Below are 19634 nucleotides of genomic sequence, written 5' to 3' on the forward strand. Positions count from 1 at the left end.
CATACCACGATGGAGATTAAAATGAGGGGGGATGGATATCCGAGTGACACGATGTGAACGAGTCATAATGAATATTTTAGCATATAAACATCAATACCATTAAAATATTTACTGAAAATAAATGTTATTACTTTTTTTATTCAAAATATTTTTATTATTAATTGCATTAATACTTTATGTCGTGCAATCTACCCCTGTCGGGAGTAGATCAGTCCATCTGTACTTAACTTGCTTGCTCAAACTATCGCGTGAGATACTGCGCGTGAAGCTGTGCTCGACTCGACATCACCATCACCACACCAGGCAGAATCACAGACAGGTAAGTGCAATCACATGATGGAATGTCAAAATGCAACATGTTACAATTAGCCTAAATATGAGAACAAGTCTGATTCGTGCCTAGCTTCTCCCGAGCTTCGAAGCAGCAAGCTTCTGAGCTTTGGTTTTTAAATCACTTGCCTGTTTAATCCGAGGATGTTGGTAAATCTATAGAACTGTATGTGATGCATGTACCAGCAGTGAAACAAGTGCATTAAATCAGAAGTCGACAGCTTGACCTAATTATATTGTGCTTGACACGAGCGCACAACAAAACTCTTCTGTCATTTCAGTGCATCAAACATGTCTAAAAATGATTTCTGCCACTGTCTCCGTCTCAGACAGTGATCTATATTTTGAAGGGGTTACCCACTTTATAATAATTATAATAAAGTAATTATAGCCTATATACCGTGTTGGGAAAGTTACTTTGGATGTGTAATGGGTTACAGATTACAAGTTACCCTATTTAAAATGTAATTTAGTAAGTTAAATAAGTAGTGTAACTATTTCAATTACTTTATTAAAGTAATGTAACTGATTACGTTTGCTTACTTTTTGATTACTTTTCTAAATTTCTAATGAATCTTTTCAACTTGTTAATCATTTTCAAGCATTTAAACCAGGCACAGTTAATTACAGTAGTACTCAAGTCAACACTGATTACTGTCAGACTTTCAAGATCCTTCATCACTTGAATTTAGATTATAATAATTAAATTTTAAAGCACAGCCACCACACAATCAGACTTTAGCACCTCTTTTTACTTTGAGATCATTCTGAGGTTAAATACAGATTTAAAATCATAGCAAGAAATTGTTTAATAGCTATGATACTGTTTTTTTTGTTACAGGAAACACTGGCATCTAACAGTGCCTTGGAAAAAAAACAGTTACTCTTAAAAAATAAAGCATACACATAAGCCCAAATAGGAAATAAAACAGTTATCGAATAAGCATGTGTCCTTGGCAGACATGGTGCGCTGCAAATTTAAACAAGAAAACCAATCAAAAGCTTCAGAATAGCATTGCTATACGGCCTTTAAATGGCAAAGCAACAAATAAATATTATTCAACATATCCTAGCTTTTTACAGAAAATAATCAGATGTAACCCCCTTTGTAATCGTTAACATTTTCATAAGCAACTGTTATTTAATTAATTATACATTTTTTCTCAGTAATTGTAACGGATTACAGTTACATTTATCTTATAATTAAATGACATGACGCCTTTACATGTAACTAGTTAGACCTACTCCACAACACTGCCTATATATATATATATATATATATATATATATATATATATAATCTTTTAAATTATGAATTCCCATGAAACAATTCATGGTCTGATTGGTATTTTGCAATATTTATAGTAATATTTACAGTATATAATATTTATATCCTATCAAAGCTTCGGTCCTGTGCTTTGTCCTAGCACCTCATTCCGACTTTGAAACCAGGTTGCATTCTCTTCCAGGAATGTCATAGCCTGTGTTATTCTTGTCACTGGAGCACTTATAAATTGGCACCGGCGACACTAACTAAAGAGTGTGTGTCATGGAATGGAACATAAACATTCAGCTATATGTCATTGTCAACACACAAGTCTGCATGAACATCTTTTTGTGGTCGCCAGGTGCAATGTGATATTTGTCCCTACTTTAATTTGTTTTATAGGAATGTCATGTATTATATAGAAAACTGGTGAAATAACAGAAAACATCAAAGACCAGACTCTGACTCTTCCTCTCCAGAGTTTCTCACTGTGTTTCTAGTTTTCCATTGACACCAGTATTAACTGGTCCAGGGAGGAGTTTCTTGAGCTGATCTAGGTGCAGTTTACTGCGTTATCTGTTGTAATGGATTAAGTTTGGGTGGGTGACAATCAGCTAAATCATCCCCTTTGTGGGCTCATCCCTGGTGAGCGTGGTTGTTGATATCATTTATAAATCACACGGGACTTGCACTTGATGAGTACATATTGTTCAGTGCTGCGTGAATGGACTCCGTGTTAGAAAAACAATGAGCCATGGTGCACAATGCTGTTTAAAAACAATTGTTCTGATTTCAATGAAAAATTACTGTGAGTTCATGCAGCTGCAGCTTTGAGGACAAATCAAGAGTATTCTTTATGTAGTATAATGAGAGAAACATTTATTTCTGTTTAATTTGGCATTGCCTTTCATATCTACAAAATATATTATTTAAATGTATGATTATAAAATACACATTTGGTTCCGAAGCATTAACTTTGTTGGGAAAACTTACCTCTAGATGCTTTAATTTTTATTTTTATTTTTTTAGAACTTTTAAATGTGTAAGGCTGTAATACATTTACACTACCATTCAAAAGTTTGGGGGTCTGTAAAGGCTGCATTTATTTTTATATTTATTTAACATGCTGATTTGGTGCTCAAGAAACATATCTTATTATCAATGTTGAAAACAGTTGTGCTGCTTAATATTTTTGTGGAAATGTGATGCATTTTAAATTCAGGATTCTTTGATGAATAGAAAGTTCAAATGAACCGCATTTATTTAAAAAATATTGTAACATTTGTAGTTAGTCTTTACTGACACCTGTAATCAATTTAATGCATCCTTGCTGAACACGTATTAATTTCTTCCAAAAAAATTATTACTTACCCCAAACTTTTGAATGGTAGTTTATTTAAAGATCTTTTTAAAAAAAAAAAGCAGAATATCAAAATGAAACCTTATTACTCTTAATATGTTTACAATAGGATGTATTTAACTAATATTAATTCGGTTATAAATCAGTTTTATATTATATCCAATGTAACTAATGTTTCTAAGACCATCACAAATCATTCTCGCAATTCAGACCTTGGTACCTTCACTACCTTGGTGACAACTATACCATGGTGAAATATTCATATCAGCAGAATTTGCAATAACAATGTTCAATACATCAAAAAAAAAAAAAAAAAAAAAAAAAAAAAATGCAGGACATAGATCTTGTTGTGAACAATTCATCCATGCATATGGTTTATTTAGACAAATTATTCAAATGTTTAATTAAAATGTCATAACTGGATGATAACATCAAGGAATTATTATTATTTATTATTTTTTTTTTGCTGGTAATGCACTGGTAATTCAGAGCTAATAACAAGCACCTTTATTTACCCCACATTGTTTTGTAGATCTGCATAGTTTGAGTGTCAATAGGTTGTTGAGTCAGCTAATGGAAAATGATGATTTTTGTTTGTGTATATGTTTGCACATGTGTATACTTTGCGAGTTTGCTTGTGTACACACATAAACACAGGGCTGTAAGCGGTGATCAGACATGTCCTTGCTGTAATACGACACGTGTCCCAGGCTTGGGTGACTGAAGTTTACACTGTCGGGGATGAGCCCCTCTATATTTAGAACAGGGCAGCGAAAGGCTTGTTGCTGGTGCACTTGCTTTCTGCTGGAGCACTCGCAGCGCACTGGAGAGGCTTTGGATCGCTAGCTTTTTTCCACCTAGTACAGTGCACTATATAAACAAGGTGTGTGATGATGGGAGGGTGTAGTGTAGGAAGATGCGTCAGGGGTTGTTTCATTGTTTTGTTTTTTTGGGGCATCTGGCTTTTTCAATAATGGATCTATCATAGCACACAAAATGGGTCATCTATGTTTTTGTTGCTGATTTGAATGTATTTTGTCTTCCTGTTTGTGAAGGACTTTTATGAATACCGGTAAGCAACAGAAGCCAGTGCTTACAGGCCAGCGGTTTAAGACCCGGAAAAGGGGTGAGTCACTTTTTATCCCAATATTTCACATTCTACCTCTTAGAAGTTTATTTAAAAATTCCAGGTCAAATACATGTGGCATGATGTTGATTACCACAGAAAATCATTTACATTTTTATAATAACAAAGAAAAACATGTTGACAGTTATGCGCTTACAATGAAAGTCTGCGGGGCAAGTGTACAATGATTGTTTTTAATATTTGTACACATACAGAAAAACACACTGTAGTCAAGTCAAGTCACCTTCATTTATACAGCTGCCCTTTAACAATATGGATTGTTTCAAAGCAGCTTTACAGTGATAATAGGAAAATACTGTAACCGATTGTTTAGGCTTTAAATAGGTTCGAAGGTGCAAACGATTATCCGTTATCTCTGCGCAAACCCGCGAAAACACAGACGTTGCGCACTATATGTTCAGTCCAAAGGTATGCGCGTTTAAAGGAGAACTTGGTAACTTTTTTAACTTAATAAACCTGTCTAGAATTAATTTGGATGGTTAAACAACCTGTTCTGGTGATATCGGTGACTTTCCCCGCTCCCCCCAGCGTTCCCAGGCGGAAAACCAACTTGGGGACTACCAGAGCCCGTCTACGGAGAGCCTGCCCACTCCCTATTAAGTCCTATTGTACCGAATTTTGGTTGTAGTTCCACCAGAGTTCCACTGGGGGCGATCGCCATGAGTGCAGATTGAATGGGAGTCAATGGGGCTAGACAGCTAAATTTGTCTCTTTCACCCGATTGCCGTTGATAAATCTCAAATCTGATTGTAGATTTTGCAAGTTCAACATGGGTTTTAGGTCGAAAGTTGAATGAACGAGTACTTATGTCCTTTCGATTTCTTACAGGTTGAGTTGTTGTTGCCCATAACACGCTAGCATTCTGCTAATGAACGCTGATTGGTCAGTGAAGGACTGATTACGACCAGAGATACCGCTTGATGGCATCGTGTCATCCGCAGCGAGACCAGAAACAAACAAAACAAAAAAGTGTGTTTACCTGTGTCAGCTGTTTTGTCGATGCCTCGAGTGAAAAGAAAGTGCAGAGCGCGAACGCACCAGAGTGAGTGAAGGATTGCCGTGAAGCAGTATCTCTGGTCGTACATGTATATGACGTCGTTGACACTTTAAAAGACTTTTTAAAGCAAATAAGTGACTCAAAAAAATCTAACACCCAGCAATGTGTAATTTATTTGCATCTCCATTCATTCTGCACTCGTCCTGTGAGCGCCCTCATATGGAATCAGAGAGGAACTGCAACCAGTTCAGAAGCCGGAAGTGTACTGAGAGTGAAACTTCTCGCCATATTAGACATTCTCTGGGGACTACCGTCATAGATAGAAATTGGAAGTCTCGTGAGAAGCGAGAACGAGAACGAGAACGAGCGCGAAACACGAATTGCTTTACGGCAATTCGACATAAACACACACGCATGTATGATGTATTACCAGATTACCCACCTCGGTAGACATAGCTCCACACGATACGGTTGGCTTGCTCCGATCAAAACAAACGCACATGAGCAGCGGTAGAGAGGGGGAGGAGGCCGCCGCAAGTGAGTTTTTTACGACCGTGTTGTGAAATATACGCCCCCCCACAGCTGTAGGGGGAGCTCGTGGGGAAAACATGCGACAACAAAAGGAAAAATCAGCGAAGAAGTGACTAGAGTTCGCTAGAGTTGCCGAGTTCTCCTTTAAATATATACAGTGCGCAGGCGTGTAGTCCCTTACAAATCAACCCTCAATAAACTACTTGTCTGGCCTTAATTTATAATACAGAATTTTTTGTCGCGTCTGCGTAGCCACGCAAACCGGAATTATCCAGACAACATTTTATCTGTACTGAGGTAAAGGGAAGGAAAGGAGGCCCTGTAGAAATGAGCACACATGTTGCAGACGCTCACTCAGCAATGCAGGGTCTCAGTTCATGTTCCATTAATAGCTTGTTTGTGTTCTACTGTGTACTTCGTGTCTTATACAATAGTACTGAGAACAGTGCAGACCCTGTCATGACTCATTTAGCTATTTTAGGGTATTTTCACACTTCAGTCCTCTTTAAGTGTGTGTTCACAATTGCCATGTTTGGTTCGATTAAAACGAAAACCATTGCTCTGTTAGTTCGGTTCATTTGAATAAGTGTGAACGCTGCCATCCGAACCCTGGTGCAAGTGGACTGAGACCCCTGAAAAGCTGGTCATACCTGTTTTTTCTTAGTCTTGATGTTGCCATCACAGTTCATTACATGCATCAGAGCCACATCTCATCTTCATTTGTGTGAGACCGAGGGATTCCTGCCGCTGTTTTGACTCCTTCACACATTTTATAAGCTCTTCACGAGTTCTCAGCTGGTCAAAATACCATCATATGTAAGCTTCGCACATACGACGAGTGCATTTATCCTAGTACACAGCATTGTTTTGGATGTTCGGTAAGTTTCGTATCAAAATAGGCAATGCATCATTAAAGCCGACCAATCAGGTTGTGAACATATCCCTATGGCTTTTCGGTGTTAAAAATGCCAATCTGAACGCTTTGGTCCGAACTAACAGAACAGAACCAAGTGAACCTAATTTTAGTGCTGCAATCTCACAGAATCACAGAAGTTAACAAATCGCCTGTTGCATTGTTTGCAGAACATCTTATCCTCTCTGTTTATATGAAATGTCTCATTTCTGTGCCTCCAGTCACAAAATCATAGGAATGATATTATTTTTATTATTATTATTATTATTATCGTGTTTTTTATTGTGGTGTACTGATAATTTGTTATTGTGGCAAAAAGGCTAAATAAAAACAATAACTACAAATTGGTTCTGTTTCAGACATTTAAACATAACATGCATTACTGTTCAAAGGTTTGGGGTTGGTAAGATTTTATTTATGATCACCAAGGCTGCATTTATTTGATAAAAATACAGTACAAATAGTAATATTGTGAAATAATATGAACTAATTCTACAGTTGATGTAATTCCTGTTTTTTTTTTTTAAATTAACAACATTAAAAATTACATGTAAAACATGTAAATTTCCTTACTGCCACTTTTGATAATTACAATGCATCCATGCTGAATAGAAGTATTAGGTAAAAAAATCAAAAAATTTAACATAGAAAGAAATTGTACTGTATTTGCTATACATTTCTAAATTGAATCTTCCATGTAGGTGTATTATTTGAGTGAAAGGTGAACACCGTTAGAAATTGCGGACAGCTTAGGAACGTTACTTAATAGCTTTTGACTGACAAATGTGAGGGCGTTTTCAACAGGGCATTAGAGTTATGCTTCACTGGCTTGCGTTGTAGGTGTGACTGGCTCTTCAAATGTGAGATCTCACAGGAAGACACTCAACATGTTCTTTAGCGTGTGCTATAATCACAATCCCTAGCCAGCAGCGAGGCAAGGGAACTCATTTACATAAGTTAAGGTATAAGTGCGGCTTGTATATTTTTGAGTGTGACCCCCTGCTTTGTTTTCAAGTGTTCTTTGCAGATGAATACAAATGAAGGATCAACTCAAAATCAATTACATCATTATATTCTATATCAATAAGGGGCTACTGTGTATCCTGAATCTTTGCTGTGGTAACCTTGGCTTTCTTGTGTTTTCTCTCTTCCAGATGAAAAGGAGAAGTTTGAGCCTACGGTTTTCCGAGACACAATTGTTCAAGGCCTCAACGAAGCAGGTGGTGATCTTGATGCTGTAGCCAAGTTTCTGGATGTCAATGGGTCGAGACTAGACTACCGTCGCTATGCCGACACCCTGTTTGACATCCTCATCGCTGGGAGCATGCTTGGTGAGAAGGTCCAAAAGCTTGTCACTCACATGACATCACAGTAATAGCAAACCACAACCATCTAACGATCCAATCAAAGTAATAGCAAACCACAACCATCTAACGATCCAATCAAATTCAACCCACGCCCTACATTTTTTTTTCTTCTTTGAGAAGCCGATTCACTCAGCGATACGTGATACGTTATAATAGGGAAGAAAAAAACACTTCAGTATCACTTCAATTATCACTTATCAGTTCTGTTTCGTGCTGACTTTAATATTGCATAGTTATTGTTTTGTAGATCCAATTTCAGAGTCATGACTTTGGTGATACCCCATTACAGATGATTTTAAGTATACCATCTTCGTACAGAGATGCATTTAATCTCCTAAACTGCCATGATTACGTTTCAATGATATTTCAAACTGGCAATAAAATGTAACAGTAATGGGTTTGTATTTTTTTGTTTTAGTTAAAATGCTAAAGAACGTTTTGGTTTTTCAGACTGGTCCAGCTTAACTTTAAACTCAACAAAAAGGCAAAAGGCTCTTTTTACTGAAAAATAGAATCCATTTTAAAAGCGTCATATTGAGCTTTAGGATTTTTCCTATTCATTCTTCTTCCAGTGGTCCATCTCTTACTGTTTAATGTCTCTGGTAATACCCAGGGCCCATGGAAACATCCTTATGATAGAATTCTACAGTGTACTTCAAAGTATGGCCAATAAACGTAAAAATCCAATTACACCTGTTACACCAAGTCTCTGATTTGGAAGCTCATTACTTAGCATTCAGATCCTGTTAGCCTGTTGTTGTTGTCGTCCCATATACACATTGTTGTTGTCGGACCCATCATCCCATTTTTGTTTTTATTTTTTTGTGTATGCAATTTTGCATGTAAATATGCATTTTGAGAAATTTTTCGGGATTTATTTGTCATAAGGCAAAATGGCACTCATAGTGTGACATGAATCACTCGCTGACATAACTTTTGCGTCACGTATAAATTACAGTTTGGCATAAAAGACCATTGATGCCTTGCCTTTTACCCAAGATGTGACTGGTGTCATATTGTGCAATCTGACAAGCAACAATCGTAAAGGACAGAAAATTGCTTGGTGTTCACTTCTAGAGAATAGGTCCGACTGAGCCATCCTTTGTGCTGTTAGCTCATACAAAGACACTACCATCTTTAGCAGATTAATAGAATAAGAGGTCATTAGCTCACTCGCAGCACATCTTTGGATCAAAGTGTTTATAATGAAGTACCTCCAGCCCATCAACGTACAAATCCCATTGATGGTTAAAGATGAGGACAGCAGGGAATACACAACAGGATTTTACCCTGTCTTAGTTGTCTCCTAGGAGCTGTCACAGCCGGGTGGAAATCTTCAGATCTTTTGCACATAAGCAGGCTGAGAGAGTGAGTGGGCGGCTTCTCTGTGGGACAGAAGCAGAGTGTTGAGTTTGGTTCGAGCAGATATGGGAAGCCAGTGTAGAGAACAGCGTGAAGGCATGTTATAGGATTTTTTCGAGGTTGAATGTGTTATAATTGTAGCCATGTAAAGGGGTTGTGAAGCATATGCTGGCAGTTCACACAGCACGTAATTACATTATAGCAATTTAACTTTAAAGTGCCCCTATTATGCCGATTTACAGGTTCTTCATTTTTGAGGTCTCCTACAATAGGTTTATGTACATCCAAGGTCAATAAACACACACATTTAACTGAAATAAAAATTGCTTTTCTTATAAGAAAAATGTTAATTTTATTTATAACAACACACATTTTTTTTCATTTGATGGATTTAGTTTTAGTTTCAGTTAACTTTAATAACCCTGCTATACAGGGGAATCTTCTGTGCGAGAAGAGCTTCAATTCAGTGAGTTTACATTCTTCCTCTCAAACACTACATACATTCTGTTCAGTCAGTACAGAATTAGATCAGTTTCAGGCACTGACATGGACATGGACTGTCTCCAGGAAGGGACTGTCTCTGTCAACCCAATTACAGCTAAAAGGTTTTCTCTGGCTCTATATAAAGCCTACAGAGCAGTGAGGGCACACGAGAGAGGATGGAGAGCATCCTGGTCAAGCATCCAGTCAGAAGTCAGATTACTCCATCTACGGTATAGAGCTCTGATGAGCAGAAGGCTGCCTTTAACTCTGTTAAAATAGAGATTAAGGCCAAATCCTCTGTTACGTATCACTGACTTCCTGTTACACGTCACCTTTGCCCTTATAAGTCCTTAACAAAGACTGATTTCCCTGAACTCCCTGAATATATTATGCATGTGTGATAATTGTACTACTTTCAAGTTGACATGAAAATTTACTTTTACTTTCTTAATGCTGGTGTTATCATGAACAACAGGTCATTTGTGCACATCATTTATTACTTGTTCTTCATTATATTTCTGCAAAATGATCTGGCTCTGAAACTGATTTTCCTATATGGTTAATGCCATTAAGTCCAAGTTTCTTAAACCTCTGTCCTAAAGACATTTTAACATAATCCAGTCAATTCCTGATGAATGAAAATAATTCCCAACAAAATTATTGTTTTTTTAGATGTCCAGTCCACTCAAAAATGTCTCATTATGCAAGTAAAATATGTTCTTTTGAAAATGTTCTAGTAATAGTAATTTGGTGATATTATGCCATCATATAAAATAATAACAGCAGGAAAAACCTCTGAAAACAAAAAGTGTACTTTGATTTGATTTAAAAATATTTTGAATATTTATCCCTTCTGCTTAAGTACATAACTCCTAAAGGGACACATAAAAACTATTTTTATTTTTCAAAACTTTGCCTTACCCTGAGACACTTCTCACATTTGCGGAGTTTCTCGGGGGAATGCAGTGCTTTTGCAAATAGAACTGGCGATCTGTAAAATTATATTTCAATGCCTTTACGTTCGCTCGCAAAATGTTTGCCTTCTCCAAAGAAACTTTGTATTGGCTTGCAAAAGCACTGAAAAATATTTGCAAGCGAACGCAAAACAATACGTTTTTTTTCTACCAGTCTTGTTTGTTGCTCCAGACAAGAGCCAGTTTAGTGTACTTTTTAATACGGTAAGATACATTGACCAATCAATGGATCAGTGGATCAACACTGTAATCCGTAGCAAATCTCTCAAGGGGATCTGAAGTTAACCAGTTTGTGGTTTTAACCCGGACACCTGTGGATTAGACCACAAGGCATTGCGTCCTTTGTTTTGAGTGCAATGCCTTATGGTCTAATCCACAGGTGTCCGGGTTAATACTTTTGCGTTTTTCAGAGAACATTGCATTCACGAGAAAGGACGCATTGTTTTGTGTGCAGAGCACATTGAAAAAACATGTTCTATTTTGGAGTGGAAGCAATGTTGTGATTAAATTTCTTTCCTAATTTGATTAAATGATTTTGAAATGCATCCACTCTGTACTACAGCGGCTAATGCTGAACTCAATCTACACTACATCACTCCCTCTATAAATAAAGCTGTACAGTATAATGTACATTATACATAACGAACAAAACTGTAAACATTGCAATTGTTGCACATGATGCAGGATGATTCATGCATTCTAGCAATTCTTTTCAATTATAAGTGTGCAGTAGGCAGTGACATGTTCTCAGTAGGGGTTAACAATGACTGCACTGTGTTCTCAAAGGATTTACAGCATTAACCTGTAACATCACTTTCCCTGTCTCAGCTCCCGGGGGAACGCGCATTGACGATGTGGACAAGACCAAGGTGACGGAGCACTGTGTGTTCAAGGCGGAGGAAAACCACACTGCTGTTCGCAGCTATGCTCAGGTGAACACCCCTCTTTACTGTGTTCAATGAGATGCTTTTTTCCATTTTTGAATATGAAAAATGAGCAGCCGATACCAAGGTGGCAGGGAGGCGGGGAATCCTGTTTCAAAATTGCATTAGATGTACTTAGTCCCCAAATCCCCTTGGTCGAGCCAGTATACCATTTATACTGTCATTTCATTATAATCCCTTGGATTACAATGTCTCTCCGTCATCTACCACTGTGAGCTTTAAAGTGTGTTCTTGTTTCCAGCGTTTTCGTCCGCGAAGGGGTCATATCATGAGGAATCAAATTTATTTTTGGTATAAGTATAGGTTAGGGATGTTAATCAATTTAAATAAATGATTAATTTAATGTAAATTAATAATAATAATTATTATTATTATTATTGTATTATTATTATTATTATTATTATTATTATGATTATATAAAACATAAAATACATAACATATCAAAATACAACAATAATAAAACATTAATAATCATTTTTATTGTGAATATTGTTGTTATACATGTATATAAATTGTAAATTATAATAATAATAATAATAATAATAATAATAACAATAATAATTTACATTATATATAATTATAGTTTTACATAAATATATTTTGTAATTTAATTGTTGTTGTTGTTAATAATAATAATAATACTATTTAAAATAACAAAAATATAAAAGTATAAAATAAATGTTGTGATTTAATTGTTGTCATCAAATACAATAATAATAATAATGAAATGTGTATATATATATATATATATATATATATATATATATATATATATATATATATATATATATATATATATATATAATTTCACATAAATATTTTTAAATTTGTTGTTGATAATGATGATATGTAAAATTATATAAAATGTCAAAAATACAATATAATATCAAATACCACAGCAATAATAGTTTTAGATAAAATATTAATTTGCACAGTAATACATGCATACATACTTTTTTTTTTTTATAATAATTATCATTTTTATTAATTGTTATTATTATTATTATTATTAAAATGTATTAAATTAATGCTTCAAAAACTGCTATTACTGATGGATGATTATGTCTATATACAGGTGTTTAATAAACTTATCAGAAGGTACAAATATCTGGAGAAGACCTTTGAAGAGGAAATCAAAAAGGTAACTATTATCAGTAGGTTGTCTCGCATGTGAAAAATACACCACTGCAGGACAAACAAACATGATGCCAATGTAGTTTAATATTCATGGTATTGCTATGGGCCAAATAGGCTGATATACAGTATGTTTTGATTCATATTTCTTATCCCTGCATAGCTGCTTCTCTTCCTGAAGGCCTTCACGGAGTCTGAGCAGACCAAACTAGCCATGCTAACAGGCGTCCTGTTGGCCAACGGCACACTGCCGCCACCTATCCTCACCAGCCTCTTCAGCGATAACCTTGTCAAAGAAGGTTTGTTTTGTCTTCCTCTTAAAGAGAATTCAGAATTGATTTGCATAAGGAGCTAATTCTTCCTGTGACTATTTAAAAAATGTATTATGGAGTCTGCTTTTTCCCCCCACTCTCTGGTTTGTAGGAATATCAGCCTCTTTTGCGGTGAAGATGTTTAAAGCTTGGATAGCAGAGAAGGACGCTAATGCTGTGACATCTGCCCTTAGAAAAGCCAACCTGGATAAGAAACTCCTGGTATGATGCTTGCTGCTCATCTGTTTCTCTCATCAGTTTTGATTCTGAATTCATTAACCTCTGAAAATTATGAGGAGATAATGAACCATTATGCAGATAAATTGTTTCCATGGAGACATTCATCACCTGGCAGACATGTGCCTTAACACCTCTAAACTCAATCATGACCTTGATTGCACACAGTACAACAAAAATCCATGCAGATTTCTGTAAAGCAAAGGTTTTGGTATTCAATCACAGGTAGTAAACACACACACACACTAGCTTTAAAAATTTTGGAGATGGTAATTTTTTTTTTTTAATGTTAGAAGTGTTTTATGCAAGGCCCTTTTCACATGATGTAAAATAAGTCTTTGATGTCCCCAGAGTGTGTATGTAATGACACACTTCACCTTTTAGTCTTAGTAGGTTAAAGGTTCCTCCTAGTTCCTCCTGTAATTAATCTAATGGTGTAATCTGCTCTGACTCCAGGAACTCTTCCCTGCCAATAAGCAGAATGTGGAGCACTTCTCAAAGTACTTCACTGACGCAGGATTGAAAGAGCTGTCAGAATTCCTGCGCGTCCAACAGTCTCTGGGCACACGCAAGGAACTTCAGAAAGAGCTGCAGGAGCGCCTGTCTCAACAGTGTCCCATCAGAGAGGTTCACACACATTCACACACATTAAACGTTATAGATCAGTCAGCTTCTCAACTGAATTGGCTTCAGGACCTAGAAATTTATTGGACATCAAGGGGCGTACAAAAACTTAAATAGGCCATATTATGCTCTTTTACAAAGTCTTGATTTTGTTTTTGGGGTGTACTAGAATAGGTTTTCATGCTTTACTGTTCAATAAAACACCTTATTTTTCACATAATTTACATTGTTGCAGCACCTCTCTTTCCAGTCTGTCAGTATTGCTCTGTGGTGCGTTTCCCAGAAGTGTCGTTAGCAAGGGCTTTGCAGACCTTTTTCATGCTCGACAGCAACATCACACACTAAAGAAATTTTTAAATGTTAAAAAGTATAATAGATCCTCTTTAAAATGTTCTGTATGTTCTGTTGTGAATTGTGTACAGATGGTGGTGTATGTGAAAGAGGAAATGAAAAAGAATGATCTTCAGGAACAGGCTGTGATTGGTTTACTGTGGACTTGCCTCATGAATGATGTTGAATGGAACAAGAAAGAGGAGCTGGTCACCGAGCAGGCCCTCAAACACCTGAAGGCACAGTATCAACACTGACTTTCTAATGCCACACTTATTTGTAATGCTCATATCTATAGACACATTGGGTCTCATTAATGAAACACGAGCAGAACGAATTTTTGTGTAAATCGTGTGTAAAGTGGTTCTGGTGTAAATTTTCGGATTCATTAAAATGTTCGTATTTTCCAAATGTTAGTTGGTACGAAAGAAATCTACACCTGCTCCCAGCCACGCGTAAATAGTGCGTTTAACATCCGAACGTTTTGCTCATTAATAAGGCTGCATTTTAATTCACCTTAATCGGGTACATATTTACACAGCATTTTGAAAAAAAAAATTATATATAGTAAGTACATACGGTTTTTCTTTTTACTTTTATTATGAGAGCCAGTAATAGCATCTGCAAACGGAACACAAGTCCGCAAGTCACAAGTGTTGCAGTTAAGCTTCATGTCGAACCATTTTCTTTTCACTTCAGGGACTGTTCGATTAACAGATGAAACTCCATTAACTGCATCTGTAATATGCTGCCAAGCTTCCTTTTTTTTAGGACCTGATACGCCACTATGTACGCTTGAAAATAAAATGTGGCGTTTTGAATGAACTTCAGATAATAAAACTTCAATTTCTGCATCTGAGAAATTTCTCTTTTTCATTCACTTTTGAGAAGGCATGTTGAAATCTTTCGTTTGGTGTCATAATATGATGCCCATATATAGTTGTCAGTCGGATTTAATGGGAGGGATTTATGGTAATTGAGAATGAGCATGCATGCGCGTCCCATTTACGACTGATTGGAATTCATTAACACACACACATTTCACGATCACATCTGACGTTTACGAAGTATCAGGAGAAGAGTTTTCGGGAAGGTCTCTTTACGCGCAAATCACTCACATATTTACTCGTATATTTACGAATGTTTCATGAATGAGACCCTTTGCAATTAAATGATCATTTAAATGTGAGTGAGTTTTGTAGCTATACTCCATCTTTTTAGTTATTTAATTAATTCTTACACTATGTCTGCACTTTTTTTTGAATGCTTACCACTTAAAGGGGTCATATAATGTCATTTTTGTACAAGCTAATATGATTCTTTAGGGTCTAAATTAAAAGTTTGTAATATACTTTAACTAAATTCTCATTAGTATTGTAAGAAAACACTAATTTTACCTGGTCAAAAACAGCTCTATTTCAGCACGCCGTTTAAGTGCATGTGTCTTTAAATGATAATGAGCTTTGCTCACCCCGCCCCTCTGTTCTGTGCGTACACCGCTTGTAACACAATAACACAATAACCATAACGCGTCGTTCATTATAAACGTGGGATTATGAATTATATTTATAACGTCGTACATAGAAAACATGCCGTAATGTACCCTGAGTGTAAAAATAGCCGCATTCATTGTGAAGCGTGCAAGCGATTTGCAAAGATTAATATAAAGATTAATATAAAGGTCAATAAAACGTTACACTCACTTCAGTTTTTCTGGAGGTGCAGCAGGAACACGAATAGTTGGTACCGATCCTTTTTTCAGCAGCAGCTTCTTAGAAAATAATCAATACTGATCCTTGTTTTGTAAAGCAGTCTGGTGAAATGATTCGCGCAAACATGAAAGCATTGACGTTGATCGTGGGGAATATTCCCTTCGAAAACAAACTCAGCCACTGCGTCTTCAACTGTACGGATCTTTATTACACCCAAGAACAGAACACCACAATCTCTAGACTCCATTCTACTCAGTGCTCCAGCTATCAACAATGAACGCGCCGGTCGGCGCGTGCTATGATTGACAGCTCGCTCACGAGGGCGCAAGGGCGGGTCTGTGTTGAAACGCTGCTGTCAATCAACCATCGTGGGAGGGGCGTCGATTTTGTGATGTCACAAAATCGAACAGCTTGATTTTAGACAGGGGTAAACATATAAGAAGATTAAAAAAAAAAACACTGGATGGATTTTTATCATTTTATGATGGTTGTGTACAGGCACTGCCAACACACATTTCAGTACCATCAACTTGTAAAAGTGCATGTACCATTATATGACCCCTTTAATAGCTTAGGTTATAATCAATGAAGCTGTCTACACTGGAAGAGTCTGTTGCAGCGGTTTATAGCATACATCTTAAGTTGACAGATTTTTATTTTTGATGTAGTGTAGAGCTACTCAAACCACTTTGTCTGTCAGAAATTCAGTGGATTTCATTCACTAATAACTGTGAATTATTCATGTTTATATGCACAGGAGAGCTTCTTACAAAAAAGCACAACGTGCATATGGGCATTTGTTCTTAACCTTGTTTTAAGTGAGCAACCATGGCAAAAGTTAATAATTTGCATAAAACACATGCAAACCATCTCCATTTGAACACGTGGTTTAAGTTGTTCATACATATTTTTCGTAAATTGAGATAAAATTTTAGAAAGAAAGTTGATTTATTGAATCATGATTTGTTCGTGAAAACATTTGTATGCAGATTTCACTCACAAATTTATGTGTACGCACGGTTCGTGAATGACACCCACTGTTTTTATATACAAACATTATATATGTGTTTTAATCTATGAATTTTATTTGTTATACATTTAATTTCTGACCACTACATTAAAGGGGGCGATAATATAGTTACATTTTGTGATTTAAAAAAAAAAAAAAGCAAAAGCTGTGGGATAATACAATATTTCCATATTCATTACTGTTTTTCCTATAGCACTATGCACCTCTCCTGGCTGTGTTCAGTACTCAGGGCCAATCAGAGCTGGTCTTACTGCTCAAGATTCAGGAGTACTGCTATGACAACATCCACTTCATGAAATCCTTCTCCAAAATAGTGGTGCTCTTCTATAAAGGTATCCATGTCCCACCTGATCAGTGATTCAATTATATATTATTGGCATGTAATATAAGATATGGCATCTGTTTCTCAATCCATAGCTGATGTCCTTAGTGAGGAGGCCATTTTGAAATGGTACAAAGATGCCCATGCTGCCAAAGGAAAAAGCATATTTCTGGAGCAAATGAAGAAATTTGTGGAGTGGCTTCAGAATGCGGAGGAAGGTGAGGAATTATATTAGATAAAAATAACCTCTGCCATACGAAATGCAAATCAATCGAATTATTTCTTAATTCTCTCCCACAGAGTCTGAGTCAGAGGGGGAAGAAGACTAATAATATTGAGGATCCTGAAGATTTTATAGGTTTTACACTGTCTGTGACCAGCTTTTTAGTGCGTATTTAGACTCCATGTTCGTTACATTTGTGTTCAGAGAGAGAAAGTCACATACACTGCCCAATCCAGGGAAAAGCTTCTGAGCACTAGGAAAAGAGTGCAGGGAGCTACATATAGACAGCCTTTAATAACAAACACTTTAACATGGATTTTATATTAATACCGTTCAGGTACTGTGCACATTAGTTTCCTGCAATTGATTTTTTTTTTTTGTTGTTGTTGTTTTTTGAAAAGACATGTGTATATGTCGTATGGGACTGCTTTGAATCTTTTTATGAATAAAAATTGTGTTTTATATGTAATCTGTTTCAAGAATTTGTCTCTTTTAATTTGTCTGATTTCTCTATCTCCTCATTTGTAAGTCGCTTTGGATAAAAACATCTGCCAAATGAATAAACATGAATGTCTTTGCAAACTTGCATATTGATTAGGACTTCATTAATTACGTCCCTTAATCCTGCTAATGATGTCAAGGACTTCTCTTTGCCTGTCTCACTCACATATTGAGTCATTTGTTTTCAGCATTAAAGGGGTGGTATAATGCCCTTTTCACAAGATGTAAAATAAGTCTTTGATGTCCCCAGAGTGTGTATGTGAAGTTTTAGCTCAAAATACCCCACAGATATTTTTATAGAGCATGTTAAAAATGTCACTTGAGGATGAGCAAAAATGCGCCGTTTTTGTGTTTCCGTTTAAATGCAAATGAGCTGCTGCTCCCGGCACAGAGGCCGGAGCTTCAAGAGCTTGTGTCATTTTACCTCACACAGACATGCACTGAAAATTTATATTTTTTTTTGCCGTTTATGTTCAAACTGGAGTCAGACAAAGATGTAGCCTGGCAAGCCACCATAGACACGGCTCAATCCGAGGGGCGGGATAAACGGCTGTCTTTCAAATTCCCTCTGCACGCAATAGGACAGCGCTTCAACCAACCAGAGCGTTTTCCCAACAGCGGAGCTGACGTTAGTTGATAGATTCAACTTTTGAATCTGGCCGGCAAAACTACGAACACATCTTCCTTTTTTAAGAATGACTTAAGTGCCGTTCTTTGCTCTTTTCTCAAAGAACAGCTTAACTCCAAGTCCTCCAGAGTCGCGGCCAAAGCCGATTCGAAAGACTGTTCGCCAGCAGCTGCAGCTCTTCTTTGTTTTCAAGTAGCAGGGAACCGTCACAACTCTGTCGTCATTATGTTAAGCCCGCCCCGCCTACTCTATACACGATATGATTGGCCTGACCCAATTTAGGTTTTTACAGTCAACGGAGAGTTGCTAGACTACCCTGGCTGCAAAATACATTTTGCTGCCGCTAGGGTGCGTCTAGATTTCTAGGCTAACAAAGATGGAGAGACTAAAGAAGAAGTGACAACATGTAGACAACATTTCTGAATGGTAAGCTGATGAATTTATGTAGCTTATGTGTAGTTGTCTTCAAGTCATTGATTAGCATATTCTGTCATGATAACATTCCCGGGGGTGGGGTTTATGTAAATTTTAGGGTTTGTGATGTCACTAACCCAGGAGGAATGTTGTGTAGAACCAGCCATTTGTTGTAGTCCTTAAAAAGCAATTTATTTAAAAGAAAATTGCTTTGCTTTGAACTTTGAGCATTGTAACTTTGCAGATGTTCATGCTCAAACAGCAACATTACACACTAACTAAAGTTAGAAAAGTGAAATCATAATCAACCACCGCTTTAAAATGGAGAGAAGAATTATAAATGTGATGATTATTTGATTCATTTACTTTATAGACTTCACATACATTAAAAAACTAAAATCAACTCACAGAAGATGACATTTTCTCACAGAAAAAAAAAAAATGTTTCTGAGTAATCCTCAATAACTGGGTAAATTTAAAAAAAAATATATAT

General features: G+C 36.5%; 1 protein-coding gene across 2 annotated transcripts; it reads left to right on the plus strand.

The window, feature by feature from the left end:
- Positions 1-243: 243 nt before the first annotated feature.
- On the plus strand, positions 244-18067 carry bzw2 (basic leucine zipper and W2 domains 2). Of its 2 annotated transcripts, none has more exons than XM_079878924.1 (12): positions 244-319; positions 4013-4083; positions 7700-7876; positions 11560-11663; positions 12751-12816; positions 12973-13108; positions 13233-13342; positions 13814-13984; positions 14404-14550; positions 17247-17385; positions 17471-17593; positions 17676-18067. In XM_079878924.1, the coding sequence occupies exons 2-12, from the start codon at positions 4020-4022 to the stop codon at positions 17702-17704; spliced, it is 1266 nt and encodes a 421-aa protein (XP_079735050.1). In that variant the 5' UTR covers positions 244-319; positions 4013-4019; the 3' UTR covers positions 17705-18067. The 2 variants fall into 2 exon arrangements, with proteins under 2 accessions (XP_079735050.1, XP_079735051.1); XM_079878925.1 differs by lacking the exon at positions 244-319 and adding an exon at positions 3722-3840.
- The last annotated feature ends 1567 nt before the right edge of the window (positions 18068-19634 follow it).

This window comes from Squalius cephalus (genome assembly GCF_949319135.1).
Source record: "Squalius cephalus genome assembly, chromosome: 8".
Taxonomy (NCBI): Eukaryota; Metazoa; Chordata; class Actinopteri; order Cypriniformes; family Leuciscidae; genus Squalius; species Squalius cephalus.